The 22826-nt window shown below is 33.9% G+C and overlaps 1 protein-coding gene across 1 annotated transcript in view; it reads left to right on the forward strand.

Annotated features, from left to right (window-relative positions):
• The window catches only part of LOC104360805 (formin), a 148933-nt gene that overhangs the window by 41046 nt on the left and 85061 nt on the right, over nucleotides 1-22826 (forward strand). Inside the window, exons 4-5 of the mRNA XM_032984591.2 lie at nucleotides 6862-7661; nucleotides 11902-12052. Of these exons, the coding sequence (XP_032840482.2) occupies nucleotides 6862-7661; nucleotides 11902-12052 (951 nt within the window). The remainder of the gene's footprint in view (nucleotides 1-6861; nucleotides 7662-11901; nucleotides 12053-22826) is intronic.

Raw genomic sequence — 22826 nt, forward strand, 5'->3', positions numbered from 1 at the left:
ATATATAGAAAAACAATGCTCTGTATACCTGCTATTGTCAAATTTCCTCTCAACTACTTTTGCTACATTTCCTCTATAAAACTATGTATTTAATATTTTTAAAATCAGAAGAGAATTGGTCTCTGTATACATAGCGTATCAAATATTTAGAGTTCTGGGAATGTTTGAGAACTGTCAGTCATTTAGCTTACTTTTTTACAATCAGGTATAAAAATAATCCTTAATGCTTACATTTGAAAATGGTGATATACCATATGTAACTTATTATATTTGTTAGAGAGGAATTTTGAATTTTATGTAAATTGACACAGGTTTATTTTTTTTTTCATTGAGAAATTTTTTGCTAAATCTCTGATTATTGTTAAAATTTAAAACAAATGTATGTTTTTTCAAGGACAGAGATTTAACAAAAAAGGACTTTTTTTTTCCTTTGTCAACACAATACAAGAATAAGAAGTGTGAGCTCTTCCAAAAACTGAAGATGAAATTACTTAAAATGAACAAAAAGTCAGAGACTGTCTATGAAAAATTTGTTTTTCCTCTCTTCTCTATGCACAGTACTTTGATGGCCAAAATACTATTTAAAAGAGGAAAAAAACCCTGTGAAGTCTATAAAAATACTTTCCTTCATCAACTCAATGTTATTATCTTTTTCTCTTCTTTTTTTTTTTTTTTACACCTCCGCCCCCGCCCCCTCCCCCCCCACCCCCACCCCCCCCGTCCAGTTCCTCCCCTGCCTCACCATTTCCACTTCTACAAACCATATCCTTAGATACTTTGTGTCTTCTTTACTCTTTTTGTTTTCATTTTCATGGCTTGGCATAAGTAACTAATTAGATGTAACAATCAGTGTATAAAGTCAGAGAAGGAAATAAAATCAAGCTCACTTTCTCTACCATGTTGCTTTTCCAGCTAATTAGAGCAAAAACTAGTAAAAGTATGTGTTTCTCAGTTAAAGAAGAGGTCTGTCTGATATACATAGAACAGCTTTGTTCATTAAAGACGTGCCATTTTTACACAGTTGCTTTTCAGAGTAGAATTGCACTGTAAACACTAGTGAAAAAATATTTTGCATTAACAGTGAAGCATTAACTTACTAGTTTCAAAGCAAAAGTTCTGTATATTGCTTGCTCTAAAAAAGTGGTTTGGAGAACTTTTTTTTTTATGTCTCATTGCTACACTTCCCAGGATTTTTTTGAACGTAAATGGTGGAAATAAGTCTTCACTAATACCAAGCTAGCAAATGATTTTTGAATGTGGATTGCTGTAGAGTTTTATGGTTTCCTCATATTCACAGATATGAATTGTTCTAAAACTTTTCATATCAGAGCAATTCTATGTTATGGTTAGAAGGTCTTTGCCCATATAAAATCACACTATATAAAGCAATAACACAACAAATATACTTGAGTTGATTGCGTTTAATTGACTACATAGACTAATTGACTATACTGCTTGTATTAAATGAGACTGTGATCTTTCTGTCACCTACCAGAGCAAAGAGAAGAGCTGTCACATTGGTATTGAGATTTGTCTGTGCCAATCCAACATTTCAAATGCATTTAGACAACCTGTAGGTTACATTCTGAATGAGAGGATTTAGTCTTTTTCTTTTGTGCCTAATTAGATGCTTTATCATCTGAGACTAATGGTTAATGGAAGTACAGTATACTGATTCAGTTTTGAGGCCTTTTCATCCTTTGAACATGTGCTTCATATGTTCCTGGGTCTCACAGGACCAAGGCTAAGCTGCTAGCATTATTTCAGAAAGTATATCTTGCCTTTTTTCCTATGTGTTGTGTCAAGTCACTTAGCAGGTGCAAAAAGGAAGGCACTGGAGTCAAGCAGCAGAGAGCTGTGTGTAAGGGGGAAAGTCAGGAAGACATCAGAAAGCTGTTCCAAAAAACCTTGTTTTCCAAGTTACAATGTATCGATATTTTGGGTATTTCCCTAATCATCTTTGTACCATGGCAGTATAATGTATTTTAGTAAGAGGGTTGTTGTTTGGGTTTTTTTAGGGATGGCTTTTATTTTACCCATCACCAGTAGTATATTTTTAGGAAGAAGGTAATACAGGTCTTCTGAGTTTGTATATAAACGTCTGTGTTTAAGTCTGAGAGTCATCTGGTATCATTTGCTCTGGCAAGGTGATTTTACTCAAGGAAAATGGATTGTGCCCATTGCAGTGGGAGATAGCAGACAAACCTTGAGAAATTAAAGAAACTCGTTTGTGAGTACACCTGTGCTGGTGAGGCTTGAGTAGCAAATAGGCATGGACCTTATTTAGTCAGGATCAGGGCTGCAAACACTGAAACCTGCGCTCCAAACAAGGGCAGATTTGGGAGCAAAATGACACTTACCAGGGAGAGGCGTAGACGGAACTGCCTATTCCAGCCTCCTCCAAGTGGATATTGGGTAGAAGCAGAGAGCCTGTGGAAGAATGGAAAAAGAGGTACATCAGCCAGGAAGACTAGTTTTAGAGGTCAGAAAAGCATAGGATTAAAAGGACAGTTCACAATATTTAAGCTGAATTATATCTTGCAAAGCCGGTTTAAGGTACAGTGGAAGTATTCTTCAGCAACAGAAAGAGAAAGAAACTAAGGAAACAAGGGGGCATTGTCCAGTAGGGGTGAGGTGGAGACAAAAGGCAATGTAGATTGAACCTAGAAATTTAATATCGAATGAGCTGCCCGAAATTTCAGTAGCAGTGATCATGAACACAGGGACAGCATTTTCCTTAAACTGAATATACACACAGCTTTTAGTAGCTGAATAGAGAACAAGGTTTACTTTTTTGCATATGATATTTCTATGTATATGTTCTAGTACAGGGTTGTTGACTCATGATCAGTTTGTGATACGCTATCCTTTGCAGATCATTTTTCCCTAGAAGTTCTGTACTACTGATCAGTCCTTCAATGGCTATGTACATTGCAGTTCGCTTTTTGGAATTGTAGCATGTATTTTCAGACAGCTTCCTTATCCGATAAAATTATTATGAATTCTGAATTCTAACAGTAGTCTTCAGCACACTAGCATAGCACTGTTTGCAAATTAAATATTGACAATGAATGCAAGAAAGACTGTACTAAGGTAAAGCAATAGCAAGGTAAACCAAACTATTATGTTCTGATGATAGCCTTTGGTCATTGCTCATCGTAACAGAAGTTCCCAAAGACAGTATATTGGCACCATGATAATAGTAATAATTGCTCACATGATTCAGTAACGAGATACTGAATTATTTGAACAGTATCTATCCAACTGAATAATTTCAACTGCATCTATTCAAATCTCTTTAGTTTTGAATGTAGCTAAAAATTGGTTCTTCACAAAAAACACAGGTATTGTTATGTAGCCATCATAAACATTTTAAACAAGCGTTGACAGACACCTGGAAATATAACTGTAATCTTTCATAGACATATGTATACTATAGCAAAAATCTGTGGTTCTCATTTAGATTAAAACATATGTTAACTGGGAAGGTTGTACAGAAGTGCTTCTAACACTAATTTCTATTCAATAAAATTTCTCTGTTTTGACATTATATTTTTAATATTTCAGGATTCTGGTGACAACGTGTAGTCTAAAAGTAATTTTGATTGATTTATTTTCCACTCGAAATTGTGAGATAGAAATAGTTCTATTATATTCCTTTTCAGTATGTTAGATTTGTTTATAAAAATGTAAAGTATAGAAAGATTCCATTGTCCCTATCCTTTGCGTTATGAATTGTAAGAAAGAAAAGTCTTGCCTGCATCTGTACCGTATTACCAATTGCTATAGTAAATTTTAGTGACTTATCTTTGTAATATAAATATTAACTATAAATTTGATGTATAATGCACCAGAAGAAGGATTCTAAACTAATACAAATCCCACCAGTTCTAAAGAACAAACCATTTGTAAAGTCAAGAAATCATCTTGCATAATGAATGATTGTATTGACAGAAAGGTTGCATGAAAATTTATTTGAGTTTAAACTTGTTATAATTAATTAAACTTAGTTAATTTTGGTTAATTTAGTTTTAGTATGAGTTCTCCATAGGGTCCTTCAAGATTTGAGTATTGAGGACTAGTGATTATCAGTAAGTATTCTGCAGCCTGAATTCTGAGATTTCATTGTAATAGGCAGTACCATGAGAAAAGTTTTAAGCCATAGACAAGTAAAAATTGTAATTTTTTTAAAAAGTTTTTGTAGTTATTGACTGACTTTCAGGAGTCGAAGGTACCTAAGTTTACTACACACTGGTCTTCTTTATTATTTAATACTACATGTTGATAAGGTATCTAACTAATCCTTAGTGCTATAATAGAGAAAATGTAGTAGACTGTATACATACTTGTCATAGTACATGACAGAAAGAGAATGCTTAAATTCTACCTGTGTGGAATGACTGTGTGCTGTTTGATCTCCATCTGATTCTTAGAAGATATGAGAGCATTTAATCTCTTTTGAAGACATATTTACCAGGAAGCAGACCATTATTAAGAATATGTATGTATTATTTATGTATATATATAAAACCAGTAGATATTAATATACATATTATTGAAAGTGCTGAAAATATTATCATAGTTATATAAACTAAAAATACTTCAATGTTACTTACTTTTATTTTGGTGAACAAGATTTATTTTGAGATGCAAGGTAATAAAAATAAAAACTTGTTTTATTACTTACTGTTCTTTTATACTGCAGTCAGTTGGATAAGACTGTTCTCTTCCATTGATGACATGTTCAACACAAATTCCCAGTGGGTCATTTTTGTTAAGCCTGCTTTATGGTTTTGTGTTTACTATTTTTAGCTTTAATTCTTGTTTATGTTCATTATTTTATTATATTTATTAACAGAAAATAATTTCAATATGTGAAAGAGTAAAAAGCAAGACAAAGCATGAAACTATCACCTCGAATATAATTTTGAGTTTAAATCACCAACTATATATTACAAAATAAAGACTGAAGATCTGTAGTTGAAAAGGTATATAATACTAACACAGTTGCTTTCATGCCCAGTTAAATGTAATAAGTAGTTTTGTTAAATACTGTGCTTGTTTTACAGTGTGTTTTTAAGGTGATTTCAGATTTACTGCTGGGAAAATCTTTAATGTTTAAAGTAAATTGTTCTATTGGGGAGTTTTTGATGTCCAATAGGGGCAAAATAGTATGATAAACAAAATAGCTGAATTCCCTAAGGCAAACTTACTTCATTACCTCAATTATGGATCAGTATGCTGAGTTTAAAAAGAAAGGTGATTCAAATGGCAGAAAATCTTGTGACCGTTGAACTGAACTAATAATTAAGCTGAACAACAACAAACTTTGATAGAGTAACAGTAGGAAAAGAAAAAAAGCCAAGCAAGAAATGCTCATTTTGTTGTACATATTAGTCCTAGATCTTCTATAAAATTAATAGAAATTGGTTTGTTCCCAATACAAACCTCTGTTTATCTTTGCAAGACTTGAACCTTGTTTTCTGACCTTTACACTTGCCAGGTAAGAAAAAGAACATTTTGTATCCAGTATTTTCAGATTGTTTACGTTGGATTTAGCAAATTGATTAGAACACAAGCTGATAATACTGCTGTTTGGAATTATATATTGTGTGCATATCTCTTCAAGTTTCTTTGTATGACATAAAATTACAGTATATTACACTACTGTATTTGCTATACTAAGCTACAGATGCATGAGTTGGATGCATATCCGTTAATGCTGTAAACTAGTAACTCTGACCTAGTACTAAAGTTGCAATGATAAGCAGGGAGTGATATGTTGCCACTTCTGTCCATCACTGTGTGGGAATTTTTAAACTGTAAATTGCTGTGCCTACAAGAATTTGGGAAAATCAGAGCTCATTAGCTCTGTCTGTTGAAATGTTGGCTTCCCTTTGTGCAGAGATCCTGAAAGAACCATGGAAAATATTCTTTCAGGATTCACTGCCTTGCAAAGAAACAAGATAACACCGGTCAGCTGCCTGATAGTATAGCATAAGGGAAAATAGCTTGTAGGCACATAATCATCAGGAATAGAAGTATTGGATTGGAATATTTAAATGATAAATTTCTGTCTCAAATGTTTTGTATTTTTCTGAGATATGGTAAGAAAAGTGGATTGGTTTTTTTTCTTCCTTACTTACATATATTGTTGAAAAGTTGTTATTTCCTTCTACCTCAGTGAAATCTTCTTGACCCTCTTGGTTCTAAGATTTGTCATCCTGACTTGTAGATTAAAATATATTTGTTAGAGAAGAAGTTTTAATCTAATAGTAAAGATAAATTTTAAGGATAATTTATGTGTACCTCTGTGTACTTAATTGATGAGATTGGTAGAGTATTTTAATTTGTTTACTTAATGTGTTATCTGGAAGGAATTTCAACTTCTGTTGTGTATATTCTACTTTTTACTTCCTAACATGTTATCTATATATGGCATATTTATGAGATGAAATAGACAATAAAATCATGTCATTAACTACAATACCATTTGAAAAAGGTACCTTTTTTTTTCCATAATGAACTATTAATTATTGCATTCAGCAGTTAAAAATCAGTAAGTCTGCTTAAAGATAAGGTTTGAGTTAGAATTTATGAAATAGATATTCTGGGTATTTACTCATAAAATATATTTTGTTGGAACACACACTGCTTACATTTCTTTAAATATTAGTAGTTGTCCAGTTATGTAATAGCTTGTAATAAAGCCATTTAGAACTGGGAAAGTGAAGTATTTCTGTCTTTGCTTAAGGTAAGAACATAGTCTAAGTGTGAAGATTTTTAATCGCTACAAAATAAACACTTCAGAAAAATATTTGCACTAAGGGGTGTTTTTTTGTTTTTGTTTTTCTCCTACAGTCTCAGTTTGAACTCAGGGTATTTCATATTCGTGGAGAACATGCTGTATCAACTGCTCAGCTTGAAGAAACCATTGCACATCTGAAGAATGAACTCGATAATAAATTAAACAGAAGAAATGAAAAAGCAAAGGATATTAGTGTTTCTACTGAAGATGATAACCCACCAAAGACATACCGAAATGTATGTATACAGACCGACAGAGAAACTTTCATAAAGCCTAGTGAAGAAGAAAACAGAGCTGTGAAAAATAACCAAATAGTACCCAAAAAGCTTAATATTTCTTCTTTGTCTCATAGTATTTCTTCCCAAAGTGAAAATAAGGACAATTACAATGTGCACTCTTCAGAAAGTGTCTTATCTTGTCAACCAAAACAAATGTTGCCTCCACCACCGCCACCACCACCACCACCACCACCACCACCTCCTCCTCCTCCTCCTCCCCTCCCTGATTCTTCACTACCAGGTTTAGTTCCTCCACCGCCACCTTTGCCAACAGGACCAACTTCACTGACATCTCAGTTTGGATCCGGTCCACCACTGCCACCTCCACTTTCGGACAGCTGTAGGAATTTTCAAGCACCACCACCGCCGCCGCCACCACCACTTCCAGGGTTGGGACCTCCTGTTCCTCCTCCACTGCCTGGATCTGGGTTACCTCCACCCCCTCCACCTCCTGGGCCTGGGTTCTTTTTAAATAGCACTTTATCTTCAAACCAAGGTCCTCGAAAACCTGCCATTGAACCTAGACGTCCCATGAAGCCTTTGTATTGGACACGGATACAATTACAAGGTAGCAGGTAAAATATATTTATTTGGATTTGGAGTTGCTATTTATAGGCCGTGATACAAGGGTATGTATACCATTTAAGACTTAATAACAAAACGTTAATAGTCTAAGAATGGATAGTAAAATCAGTGTAGAGGCATGGAATTTACATGTTTTAAGAAAAAAATGGAATCAGTTCTAGAATTCTAAAAATAGATCATAATAAATGATTTTAAAATATTAAATATAAACTAACATTATATGTATTATAAATGAAAATAATGGACGTTATAACAAAAACAAATTTTGTCAATATTTTCCCTAAAATCCAAGTACTCCATAGACAACGTTAGTGACAGAGTGGTTCCTAGACTTAACACTAAAGAGAAAAAAGGTAGCCAAGAGACTAGAAAGTTTGTGTTCTTTTTTTTTTTTTTTTTTAATCTAAATTAGAATTAGTATTGAAATGTTATTTTGGTCAGATAAGAACTTAAGAGTTGCAATTTGCTTTCCAGTCACTTCAGGGTATAGCATTTTCAGAGCACTATGTTGTGTTATCATCTATAATTCCAGTTCTAGAAATGGTTAAACTAGAACTCTGTGTATAATTCTGTCAGAGCAGGTAAAGTAAAGCATGTGTGTAAACATATGCAGCTCAGGAACCTGTAGCATGAGGGATCTCATTACTGACAGAGATCTCTATAGTTTAAAAAAAATAAGTATGAAAAATACAAAAATTACCAATCCTGTTGTGACGTAGTGCTGGGATAAAACGCTAGATATGCTGGACAGAAGGGATGCCATCCAGAGGGATCTTCTCAGGCTTGAGGAGTGGGCTCATGCAAATGTCATAAAGTTTAACAAGGCCAAGTACAAGGTCCTGCACATGGGTTAGGACAATCCCCAATATCAATACAGGCTGGAGGATGAATGGATTGAGAGCAGCTGTGTTGAGAAGAACTTGGGGATACTGGTGGATGAAAAATTGGACATGAGCCGTCAAATTGATCTTGAAGCTCAGAAAGCCAGTTGTGTCCTGGGCTTGCACTACAGAGTGGCCAGCAGGTTGACGGAGGGGATTCTGCCCTTCTACTCTGCTCTCATGAGGCCCCCCCTGCAGTGCTGTGCCCAGCTCTGGGGCCCCCAGCATAAGAAGGACATGGACCTGCTCGAGCGGGGCCAGAGGAGGCCACGAAGATGCCCAGGGGGCTGGAGCACCTCCCTTATGAGGACAGGCTGAGAGAGTTGGGGTTGTTCAGCCTGGAGAAGAGAAGGCTCCGGGGAGACCTTACAGCAGCCTTTCAGTACTTAAAGGGGGCTTATGAGAAAGATGGAGAAAGACTTTACCACGTGCCTGTAGTGACAGGACAAGCAGCAATGGTTTTAAACTGAAAGGAGGTAGAATTAGATTGCATATAAGGAAGAAATTTTTTACAAGGTTAGTAAGACAGGAACAAGTTGCTCAGAGCAGCTGTGGCTGCCCCCTCCCTGACAGGGTCCAGGCCAGGTTGGACGGGGCTTGGAGCAACCTGGTCTAGTGGAAGGTGTCCCTGCCTGTGGTGGAGGGGCAGAACTAGATGATCTTTAAAGGTCCCTTCCAACCCAGATCATTCTTTGAAAGCAGTCTAACAGTATATACTGTTGTAACAAATCTAAAGTTCCTATGAAACATACTGTTTTACTCATTTGTTTTTAAGGGGATCATTTGGTGAACAGGCATAAATAAACACTTTTTAGACAGTCTTTTTGAAATTATCCCACAAGATTTGTCTATGCTATCCATTTATTCAGCTGGCAGGAGAAAAGAAGTACTCCCATTTACACTTTCTGGGCCAACGTACCTTACCTGGGCCATGCGTACCTTACTGCCAACAGTGGCATGTGGTTTCAGTGCTGCTCAGCTGCTCTTTTGGATTTTGGCTGATTCTAACATTGCTTCAAGAGTTTATTAATGTAACATAGAGCTCCATTAAGAGGTCTGGCTCAAAAGGTTTTTTTTGGAGATGCTTAAGTGACACATACTATTTCTAGTTTAACAAGGAGTTGCTAGAATCATGAAATAAAATTCAGGTCCTGTGTTATGCAGGTAATGAAATTACATTATTATTCTGGTCTTAAAAATCAAATAATTATTATCTGTATTCAAAGTTATTTTAATGTAAGTGCAGTTACAAAGATGCTAAGTTTATTTTAAGCATTTTAATAAATTACATTATATAATTAGATAATAATATATGTAGTAATAATATAATTATATGTAACATAATATATTACAATCATATGTAATAATTATATATAGTTATATAATTATTATGCTATAGTATATATACACACTATATTACATACTGTATTATATATTCTGATTATATTATATATTATTAATTATTACAGATGATTTATTATAGACTACTTCTTACATTAAGTCACTATAAAATACCTATTACAAATTGTTAATATTCTTAATATTTTATATTATTTTTATGCTTATATTTAAACTGTTAAATATCTGCATTTAAATGTATTTAAATATGAGTTTTACTTTAGTTTACAGCTTTTTGTCTAATTTATTTTGATGAAAGAACCCTTATTCTGGTATAATAAAGCATTGTAAGGTGTTAATATAAAATGTTTGACAGGAGCAGATAATGAAATGTCAGTTGTATTCTTTCAATAATTCAGAATTACAGGTATTGAAATATTTTGGAACAGGAACTTTGTTCATTTTGGTTTTACTTTCCCAAAATTACTAGTGAGAAATTGTTCCATAGTGGATAAACAGTTGGTCCATAATTAAGCCTTATTTTAATTCTTCCTATTGTTTCACTGAAATCAAAAAGTTTGTTCTGAAATACTACTGGTTCATGAAGCTCTGGCTGAATGCAAGATAAGGTGTAAGTCTTAGCTTTCTGGTGAACTGCTGGTCACCAGATGTAATGGTCCAGCATTTTCATGGTCTGCCCTAGAACTGGAAACTTCTTCAAGGGTCTGCTACTCAGATCATCAGCTGCCCAGGACTTCAAAGTTCTTGTAACAGAGCCAGAAAGAATCCTTCATTCTTCTGTGTAGCTGACATGATGGCTAATACCAGGGAGAGTGAAGCTGTGGTACTGTAAGCATGTCCTGTGACACAATATGCTGTATCAGTGAATGCTAATGGAAAAATTAGAGCCTGTTACATTTACAGTGGTAAATATACAGTTGAGTATTAAGTAGAAGAAATCATAAATTTTGAAAAAAAAAAAAATTTTGTTTCCCCTCGAATTGGTAGGTATTGTATTTTGTTGCATATTACATCTAATAGATTTATGTTTAGTGACATCAGCCATTTATATTTTATAAGGGGTTTCATCACTTTTTTTTTTTTATTATTATTATTGCAAATAATTTCACTGCCTTTTAGTGACATCTGCTGGAAGAAGTGGGCCCACCTTCTACCGATAGACAAGAAGAGCCCTCGGAAGTTTTGTTGCACATGTTTTCCTGAAGCACTGAAATTTTGAAACAAAGCTCATTCAAAAATGAAATGCTGGTTTGCAGCACTACATAGTATTTTCCCCAAATCCAGATAAAACTATAGGATTGTGTAAACAAGTTCCAAAGTGTTCCAAAACTAAATCTGGTCTTGGAAGGCAAAAAAAGAAGGAAAGATAATCCACATTTAAAATTTACAGTTGGTTGAATGGAACAGAATACTGGTTAATCTCCCAAAATATAGGCCACATAATTACTCTAGTTTCTCAGAACAAGGATAAATATGAGCATACAGCATTTGCAGTTAACACGAAGTGAATCAAGTCCTATACAAATGACCCTAAATACTGTTAAAACTTGCCTTAATTAACTTTGTTCACTACTGATTAACAGTTTATTTTTATAGGTCTAAATAGATTATTGGGAATTTGTCAAAAAAGCTGCTGTTGAAATACTCCTAATCCTAGTGGAAGTGACAGAAGTCTTTCGAGATGTATTTGCACAAGCTGCAGTTGTAATATTTGGTTGTTGTACAAAAAACTGTACAATACAAATAATGCATTTTGATCGTGTAGCAGTCATGAATGCTAACTGGCTAAGCTTTTTGGTACAGCCCTTTTGCAAAACATTTTGACTCCTTAAAAGAGCAAGGTATAGGGAAGGAATGCTGTTTGTATAGCAGCGGTGCATGCTGCTTTGAGTTTTAAATCTATTACGAATTTTCATCTGTTATGGATATATCTATTATGCTTTTTCATAAATGTTTATTGAAAATTTTATTATTACCTTTCCCTCTATAGGAAAACTGCTATGCTAACATTATGGGAATCACTAGTAGAACCTGATATACTTGATACTACTGAGTTTGAATATTTATTCTCCAAAGATACCACTCAGGAAAAAAGAAAACCATTATCAGAGACTTACGAAAAAAAAACCAAGGCCAAAAAGGTATTCTTTCTTTGTATTTGCTTTTTCTGTGTCAATGTTTAGTTTTCAATTTTAAGAAAACCCCCTTTTTATTTATTATTGAGTGAACAGGTAATAGATGGGCTTGTAAATCTCATTGTAAAACAAGATAGGTAGATTGCTGAGTCAACTCATGCTTGAGAATGCAGGGTTATTATTTATCTTGGAAGGTTTCTTGCCTTTGAGAATGGAAGTTCCACATCCCAATGAGGTAGAGGAAATATTGTATAGGAGAAATGAATGAAAGTCATAATACGTATCTAAGAGTGCCAATATTTCAGGTCATGTCTGCCCTTGAACAGATTTATAATTAAAGGCTGTCATTAAGTTACTCTAGCAAACTTCTCTTTCAGTAAGACTAATTTTATTGGAAAAATAAAGTATAAAGCATGTTAGGACTCAGACGTTTTGAATAAGGAATACCAAAAAATGTTTTTCTGGTATAGTTAAAGAGCTGTGTCAGAAAGGGGCAGGACAATCATGTCTTTAATGACTAAAAGTTTATCCAGTAGCTTTGTCATTACTGTAGTGCAGCTATTGTCTGCCTCATACATGATCCGTTACAGAGAGAGCTTGTACTTGGACTTACTGTATGCAGGTAGGACAAAGAAATAGCATTAGTAGTGTTTGTTGCAGAAGAAAGTCTAGGCTGAATAATAATCGATACTGTTTTCCTAAAACAATATGGTTATATATTAGAAAACCATTTAAATGTATACTGTATTATAAATCTGTTTGGAACCACAAGAGGGCACTTTGTATATGAGCTGTGCTATCTACCTTTTTCAATTTTATAATACATATAATGTGAAATATGGATACATAGATATATATCAGTTCAATCAGATCTTTCAAAACATCTTTTGTCATAAACTTCCATATTGTGTCCTAGTGCAGTACTTAATGAGAAATATAAATAAAGCTATAGAATCTATAAAATTGAAACTCATGTGATGCAAAAAATGAAAAATGGGGCCAGGATGAGGACATGCTGGCACTTGTAAATACACCTTAGAGAAATTATTAATTGTTACAGTCCTTTGAATGTTAGATTGAAGTTGGACATGAACACCTCTGTTGAATAATATTTTACAAATTCTTCCAAGTGCAAATGGCATGTAGTACTTGGCTGTGTCTGTAAATCCTATTAGTTCACATTTCTGATGCCCTCTTTGTAAAATTAATTTTTACATTTCATTAATTTACCTAATTCAGGAAGAATTATTTAATAGGAAATACAGGTTTCTAAAGAACTTTGAAGAAGAATGTAACCAGTGTAACTTTAATTGGGAACTAATATGCACAAATAGTTACCTTTGTATTTCATGATCTCGGCAATTAAGTGAATATACCTATTTCTCCAGGTGTGTGACAGCAAACCAGGTGGAGAATTAGACCTGTATTCTGACAGATGAAATTTCATTATTCTTGTTCCTTGCTGCTTTGTAAACTAACTCTTTTGCTACAACAGCACAATTTTTTAATGATGTCTCTTAACTTTTTCTAAAACTTAATTGAGTAATAGTTACTTTAGACAATATATGAACTAATGGTATAATAAATACTACTTCTTGTGAGAAACCAATGTATTTTTTTACAAAGGTATCCTCTTTATTTATGTCACTGTTTGAATTATTCTCTGATTTTATTAAATGTAAACTCATGGGTTTATGATCATGGTGTTGCAAACCATGGGAATTGTAGGGCTTTCTGTGAAAATTTCAGGAACTCATTTTCAGCAGTATTAAACTTCCCATTATTTAGTCAATTTAAAAAATAAAAATAAATCAGGTGTTAGAATCCAAATGAAATTTGAATTTAATTGAGTATAGCAGCATTCTGTTATTGTATATCCTGTCTTTCCACCTTTCCCTGTTAATTGACTCGTAGTAGCAGCTGAATATTTTTACAGACAGCTGGTCCTCTTGGATGGTCCTGTATTTTCCTTTGTCTCTCTGAAAGCGCAGATGTCTGCAGACTGGCTCCAATGGATCAATCCTGGTGGACTGCAAGTGATACAGTAGTAGAGAGGCATTTTATTTAGTTACAGGAGGGTTTATTAGTAGATAGTAACAAAAAGTTCCTGTAGATTAATGTAAAACTACCAGTTCTGCTGGCTTAATTTGTGCTTTCTCATGTTTTTTCTCAGCTCTCAACTTTTCTTGCCTTTTTTCTAACAATTATATCTATGTAGTAGGGTTTAAACAAAAATCTTTTTCTTTGCTTTACTACAGAAATTTATGCTTGACTGGTTTTAAGAATGCCACTAGTGTCACAGTGTATGGGATTATATAGTCTGGTTAAAGATGCTTTCTACACATATTAAGACATAAAAATCTTGTGAGGTTCATCATACATTATAATTTTTAGCTGATGCCGTGTCATTTTATATTTCTTGGTAAATTCCTTTTGCGTGTTCTATAAAAAAGTCTTCCAGATCAAGATACAGGTACGGCAATAGAATGTGGACAATAGTTTGCTTTTGGAATAGGTAAGCTAGTTTATTTAATATTACATGTTAGTGCTGATTTATTCACTGCATTAAATCTCTTCTCCTCTGCACAAACTTTGTCCTATTTCATACCATCTTATACGAATGTAAGTTCAGCCTGCTTGGTATTTAAAGAACTGACAGACCAATAGGTGGTACAGGATTGCTTATTAAAACATGATTACTTAGTAATTTTCTCCTTGAATGAGAATTACATGAGTGCCTTGCAATCAAATTCCTTATGTAATTGGAAGTAAGATTCTGTCTTTCAAACCAGAGGGGAATTTTTTCACATTTTACTGTGTCTTCTTTATAAAAATAGAGACTTTAACAGTTAGTGGCCTGCTGAATTATGACTTCTTTACCATCTATTTACATTTCTCTTTCAATTCCAAATAAAATAATATTATTCAATTAAATCTCAGAATCCTTATTTTTGTGAAACCAGACAGAATAATCTGTATGCTTAGTCTGTGGAAAGAATGCTTCTGTGGAAAGTATCACATAAAGCCTGTAGAGATTTCACTTGTTCTATTCTTACCTATTTGTCCACATAGTAGACACCTTATGGCAACACAAATTAAAATATTCATTATGTGCTGTGCTTTTGTTGATTACACCTGAGAGACATGTACCATTTTCAGCCAGAAATATCTAAATCTTGTCCTATGTAAATGGAATGGATGGTCTGTTTTCCAGTACCATTTGGCTAGTTATGCTCAGAAGCGAAACTTCCGAGTATATTTTTATATTCATATCTATATTTATACTCATATATGTATAATGTACTTACAATATAATAAATAATCTATAAAATAAATATTTATGATAAAGAATATATTTATACTCATACATATACTCAGTGTCAAAATAGGAGAATGCATTGAGGATTCTGTGGGCATCTATTCTGTGTCCGGTTACCTTGGTATTGTCACTTATGACCTGGATAATGGAATATTAATTCTGCAGCCACCACCTAGTTGCAAGAGGCTTCAAATGGACTGGAGTAGGCCCTTTAGAAAGCTTTCATGTATCGAGAGATATGTTCTGAAAGCTAGGGATAAGCACAAAGCTAATAGTTAACCACAAGGTTAATAAAGTTAAGGATATTCAGCTACCTAAAAATAAGATTGAATACAACTGGCTAAGTGACTAGGTAATAGTTTAGCAGAAAGGATCTTGGGATTATAGTGTCTCACAAGAGGAACATGAATTATCAAATCATGGTACTACGAAAAAGGGAAATCAAAACTCTGATCGATGAATGGAAGTATTACTTACAAGACAATTTACTGAGCTTAGTTAAGAACTGCATCTAGATTTAGGCATGACAGCCCTTCATTAAAAATCTTTACTAACTGTAAAGAGTCAAGAAGAGTCAGAATGATGAAAAGTGTAAAAGTAGTCTCTGAGAAAAGAATTGAATTATTATCATTGTTTAGTCTAGAAAAGAAAAGGTTGATGGGGACACACAGTAAGTGTCATCAAGTGCATGCAGCTGCTGCAAAGAAAAATTATGAAAAGCTTTCTAAGAGTGAGGATGCCAAAGGAATGCAGAATAATTTTGGCTAGGAAAATTGTGTTTCTGTATTGGGAGAGAAAATTTGTTTAGAATGATACACATATAGTTGATACTGTGTTGAAGGGCAGAAATACTTTGGATGACATTTTGAGTGCCTTTCCAACATCATGATTCTGTTACTCAATTCAAAGGCATAAAGTCCAACGTCTGTTCGTTGTCCTATGGATGGAAACAGCTGGCTATCCTTTTTTCCAGAGTGGAAGCACTTTTATGATTCCCAAATTCATTGCCTTCATGCCTGCCAGAAAATGGCTTATTAATTGAGTTATGCTAGTTTCTAGAGGCTGTGGTCCTGACATGAGGATGAAATTATTAGAATTTTAAGTGCACTTGTTAAAAAATAAGGTATTCTAACAAGTATGCGGGGAAAAAAGGAAGGGAAGTAAAGCAGCAATAAGGACTGCTTAGAGGGTGTTTATTTTTAGGTATGTATTAACTTATTTTGGGAAAATATAGTGTATTCACTTGCTAGTGATACAATGTAAAAATAGTATAGTTTAAATGAATATCAGATGTACCTTTTTGGTACACTTACATATTCTTGAAGTTTATTATGGTAATGCTTATCTGGGCTTAGAAGCTCTGCAAAGTGCGTGACTGCTCATGCTTCTTCGATCATGTACTCCTTTGGAAAATTTAACAGCTTTGGAACCTCTTCTGTTTTGTTTTGGTTTTTTTTTTTCCCCAACTCTACATCCTCTGAAATATTTCAGGAAACCCTTATTCTTGTGCATTTGTCAACACTGCACATATGCAATCTTGTAAATAGAAGTTCTACACTGTTATATAGATAATTAATAAAATAAATATTCTATCTTTTCATGTATTATGTCTTGAGTGTAGCATTTGTCTGTTCTGGATGGGGAGAATTTACTGTCTAGATGAATATATTAGTTACATTCCACTATTAGAGCAAAATTCTGTGCAATATATTTAAGAATTAATAGGTATAATTCTCTCATAAGAAAGCTTTTGAATTGTAAGACTAAAAGCATTGCAATCTTATACAAGGTAATACAATGCAGTGATTTTTTGGATATAATAACTATGAAATGGAGAAGAAACTGTTGATTGCATCCTGACTTTCCCAGAGACTTTAGATGGATAAATAATGTATAGAAGTAGTGGGTTTTATTTCCTAGGATGGTTCTGAAGTGGTTGAATCTGCAGCAGGCAAAGTTGAAGTTAATGGACAAAAATAAAGAAGTTCATTAACACCTGAATATGAATCAAATAAATTTCTCTCTGGTTTTGGCTAATTCAGTTAGCTTAATATAAATACCTAAGTTACTGGTATGATGCAGCTTCGTAATATACATTGAATCGGAAAGTGTTTACACCATGTAAGGTGTTGTGGTCTTCAGTTTAAGCTTTTTCAAATGCATGTAGTTTGTCCCACTTTCAAAATTACTTGGAAGATATAGCTTCTTGGAAGTCAAGAAGAGAAAGTGCTAGATCCACAAAGTTATTTTAGTATATAACTTCAATTTAGTTATTGATTCTATAAGCCATTTGGACTTTAAATGCCTTTTAAATATGACTTCTATTTTTAACTCCTGTTTTTAAAGTATCAGGGACATGCCTGTGAAAGTCCAACTGTTAATTTAGACTGTTTTCATTGTCTTTTCTTTATTTAAAAAAACATATTGTAAGTTATATTTGTGAAATTGTAAGTGGACTTCGACTATAAGATTTTATGTACCAAAAATGTTCAACTGCAAATAGATTCAGTACGGTACTATTAAGGTTCATAACTGTTTATGAAGACTGAAAACAATTAGCATAATAAAACTCTAACCTATTTTTCTGAAGAAAAAAAAAAAAGGGTGAACAAAAGCAAAACAAAAAACCCACCCCCCCCTCCCCCCCCCCCCAAAATACATCTGTTTTTGAAATATCTCGGCTTTCCATAGATTTGAATGTAATCTGAAGGAACTATCATCTTTCCCAGACTCTGAAAGTCTTTGATAGATGTTTTCATGTCAGATGAAGGACTGAACTTTTACATGCAAACAGTTTTGCTTTCATTCATCCTAAACTGTTAACATTTCATGTCTGTACGTATCCATGCAAATTTTTAAGCTGGTGGGAACATGTAATTGTTTTCAATCCATAGATTCTCCCTTTCCTGTTAAATTTGTAGAACCAAAATTCGTCTTGTGTAAATAGACGAAAGCCAGAATTAGGACATATATTTTGGAATGAAATAAAAACCATGATTCATTATGTATTAAGCTATGGCTCCCTGTAAGCCTGAAAAAGAGGTAATTTAGAAAAGAACATTCCTTTTCTGTGATTTATTCCATGTGCATTCTGTAACTTCATTGGTGGACTTAAAAAAATTTTTGAAGTTGCATTAGTTTTTCCAATATCTGAGTACTTAGTAACTTATCTTAAAAAACTCAAGTATTTTCTATACTTTTTCAAGAAACGAGTTAGTTGGATGTTTGTGATGCCACTGTCTTCATCTTACAAAAAAAAGTGAGTAAATGTCAAGTAATTTCTGTCAGGTGTATGCTCCAAATGAAAGTCCATCAATCATTTTTGGCCCTTTAGTGCAATGATTATCATTTCAAAGACGCAGAAGGACATTAAAGATAATGGCTTTTCTGTTGTCTATTATCTCTAACAGACTTCACATAATTATTAACATGTGTTCTCATTTAAGAACAGTGTCAATATTTTGAGTGAATTGCATTTTTTTAACTGAAAGGGATATGTCTGTCAGCAAGTTTTTTGTCCATCTAACTAAATGAGGAATTACAATTAATGAATTTTGTGTTTCCGCAAGAAGGACAGATATTGCAGAAAATGTTGGAAGCTTTGCAGGGTTGAAACACAATGACTGTCTTCAGCTGTCTGCATAAGATAATAAACAGCGTTCGAACTTGAGTAGAAGTAGTAAAATGCTAGTGCGTGCTCTTCTGAGGCACTCTCACTTTCTTATTATTTTTTGTGCTGTACTGAGAAGAATGAATATGGCATTTCCTTGTTTACCACAAAGCTCTGCAGTCATGTAGGATATGGAAAGTATCCATAAAGGGTAAATATCTATTTTGTGGTTTTGTCTTGTTTTTACAGTTTTGATAGGAGTAAAGATATTGAAGTAAGTTTCTTGCTAGCTCATTCCTTACCTCTTATTTTATCCTGAGAAATTGCCATCTGCTTGTTCTTTAGCAAAAGACTAAAAGTAGTGGGGTTTTTTTATCCAATGGAATCGCAACTAGAATTACATGTCTCCTAAAGTATCTTTAAAATATTTTTAAAATATAAATCTATGGTTCATCCAGTTTAAATAAAAAACAGTTAAATTTGGCTCTCCTTTGAGTAGGAATAGAAGAGATAATGTCTGTTCTTAAGCTTCTGAAATTTCATTGGTAACTCCTGGGGTGCTTATGTAGAATGCCTTGAGGGGCATACTTACATGCCTCTTGTGCAGGATATTCTTCCTCTGATTGCACAGGGTTTCAGCGGAATACTTATGGATCCAGGCTGTTGACTTCACCATAAAAGTTAATAAGTGGGAATGGAGGGAAACACTGTGATATGCAGAACGGCTTTTTAACTTATGGTTTCTCTCAGTAAATTTAAATATTATGGAAAGAATCCATGCACTAGCAGGAGGAAGGATTTAGCTTTTAATCACTAAAGTAAACTGAATCTGTTCAGATTTCAGCACCCGTAAATGTCCTGGACAGAATGTAGACATTACAGTTAGACAAAACAGTGAAGTCTGTCATATAATATTTAATGAAATATATTTCTGGCTACATTAGAGAAACACCTTTTAATGGGAATGACAGAATAATTTATTAATGTATTCAAGCTTCAGTATGTCTCCAATTTAAATTAGATGGAAAATATTTGAAAGATGTAGAAGGGGCACTTTTGTACAGCAAATCAACTAACTTAATAACATTAAAAAATAGTCAGGGAACACCACATAGAGGAAATAATGTTATGGATCAGTGATTTAAATGAATCATCATCAGCAGTCACAATTTTGTCACTGAGCCAGTTGATGCTGCATCCATTTCAATGATACTTTCGTAGTCTAGAGGAGCAGCAGGCAGCTGGCAAACCATGCCAGCTGGCAGAGTAGCATCAACTGGCGTCAGCTGGATTTTAGCTGCTTACCTGTCACTGCCAGCCACAAGCAAGTCCCAATATGCTGAGAGGTGATCTGTGATTTGTCTTTAAAAGCATAGACTAAATAGTTCAATGCAGTCTTTACAAACTTTCATTTTATTTGCCTTATGGTTTTTATGACCTGGAAAAGTGCTGAATTTTTTGTCTCCTTTCCATTTGTAACTCACACAGATATTTAATTCCCTGTCTGTGACTTCCCCCGAATAACTGTAATTTTGGGCAAAATAAGTATCTCTGAAAATATGTTCTCTGATTTACTACTGTTTATATATTTTGTTGCAAAATCTTTCAAGTTACACATTGGTTCTAAAAATCTATGACAAAATACCTAACATTACAGCAGTGTTTTTAGAGTAGTCTTATGCCAAATTTAAGCTATTCTCTTGTCTCGTTGCCCCCCTTTTGCTCTCTAATGAATAAAATACTAGCCTTCAGTTACAGATTTCAGTTGGTTGAAGATATTTCAGGTAGTCTGAGATTGATGCCTGGTAATTGTGACCATGTGTACATTTGTCAAAAATGCATGTGAACATACAGTTAGTTTGCCATTTTAAAACATGAGTCTCTCTTTTAGCTTTTAAAATTATACCATGTCTTCTTTAAAATTTTTTTTCATTAATCTTTTAGGGATGAAGTCTTGCTTAGCAACGTGAGCTAGTTTGATCATATCTGCAGAACATATCAGCACTTTAAAATACTTTAATAGAATGATTTCAAATGTCATATTGTCAACAAAGGCTATAGTCTGGAAAGGTTTTGCTTCAAACTAGCCATGTCTAATGGGGTTTATGACAACCTATGAATTTGCCCCTGAACAAGGTCAACTTGGAGGTCAGTGAATGCTATACAAATTGCATGCTACTCAAGCCTGTAATTATCCCTGTAAGAAGTTAATGTGCTGCGGAGTTCAGCAAATTCATGTAAAGCTTCAGAAATGACCATGATAAACTGAGCAGTTACTTACATTTGCTCTGAAAAATTGCAGTCAACAGGATGTGATGCTTACAGAGTATTTGTTTATGGTAACATAGCCAAATCATATTGTCTACTTGTGTACTCAGGAGGTAAAGAGCCTGAATTTTTTCTGATTTGAATAAAACACTGTAAATAGTATTAATTTCTTAATAGCCAGTATACATGCTGTACATATAGAATGAAAAACCCTCTCAGGGTACATTCTGTTTCCAGTTCTGGTAGAAAATATGCAACATCTACTTTAACATAAGTTCTTTAAATGTTGAGTTCCTACAACAGGGATGTAAAATATGTCAGATCTTTGTTGAAGGCAGCATGTATTCCAGCTTGTTCATGTATTGTTCAGTTTCAGTACTCTATAAATAAGAACTACCTTCGCATTTTCAACTGAAAATATCACTGTCATTTCTCTTTTTCCTATGTTTTTCAACTACAAATCTACTTTTATGTAGGTGAATGACTAAGTAATTGAGCAGTTAAATATTCCTAAATCCCATAAAACATAGGTAAGAAACATTTGTGTGAGTTATTATTAATTTGGCCAGTTAACTGTTTGTAATGCGAGCATCTGTAAGAATATTACAGGAATAAGGGATAACAATTACTGAAAGTTTTCTGTATTACTAAATATCCAAATATTAGTGCCACCTAACTATTAAAATTAAATTTGGATAAATATAGATTAAATATTGTTCAGATACTATGAATACAAATTGAGGGAAAATTTAGCTATTAGTTTTGATTTTATATATGAGTTAGTATTTTTAATAGCATTTGTCCATCAACGCTACAAAGTAAGCCAGCTGCTTGGATCTGAACTTATTTTGTATTGCCTGTTGTGATGTGGTGCTGTCATATCTTCCTTATAAATCAAAATCACAAATACCAACAGTCCAATCATTGTGGACATTTCTAACATCTGAACTACACTGATAAAATTCTGATGGTTTACTTTTCATTACTTTATTTATGGACTGATCCACATCAGTGTCACTAATTTCAACCAGCCAAAATAAATTCCTCAAGGTTTCCCCTCTGCCTTTTTCTTCTCTCCTACCCAACATCTGAAAAGATTGCAATCTGCATGTCAGTATATTATACTAGCAAGTGTCTGTTACCCAAAATGTGAAAAAGATCCTTAAATCCTTATGAAGTGTCAAGGGTGTGGAAGAAGCACATTCAGACAAGAGTGAAAGAAATCCTTTCGATAGCCCCTAGTGTTCCAGAAGTAGTGTTGAGAAGGCACGAGAAGACAATTCACCAATTCTCCTTGGTCGCGAATTGATCCTTTGTCAAAAAGATTTAAATGTGTTCACACTGAGATATAAAGTAGCAGACAAACCAGGTAACTTGTGATGTACTCAGTCCCTTATATAGTTCTGCCCTGATCACCTTAAGGAAAAGGGGGGGAAAAGTATACTTCAGAATTAATATTTGATATGCCTTTTTCTTCCTTCTTAATAGCATCCTACAAGTAAGAGGTGATGTTCTTTACTAGACCTGGTGAGAATTCAAGCTTACATTTTTCAGGCATTTGTTAAGGTGCAGAGCACAGAGAT

This window comes from Tyto alba, unplaced genomic scaffold (genome assembly GCF_018691265.1).
Source record: "Tyto alba isolate M040663 unplaced genomic scaffold, T.alba_DEE_v4.0 Super-Scaffold_18, whole genome shotgun sequence".
Classification (NCBI taxonomy): Eukaryota; Metazoa; Chordata; class Aves; order Strigiformes; family Tytonidae; genus Tyto; species Tyto alba.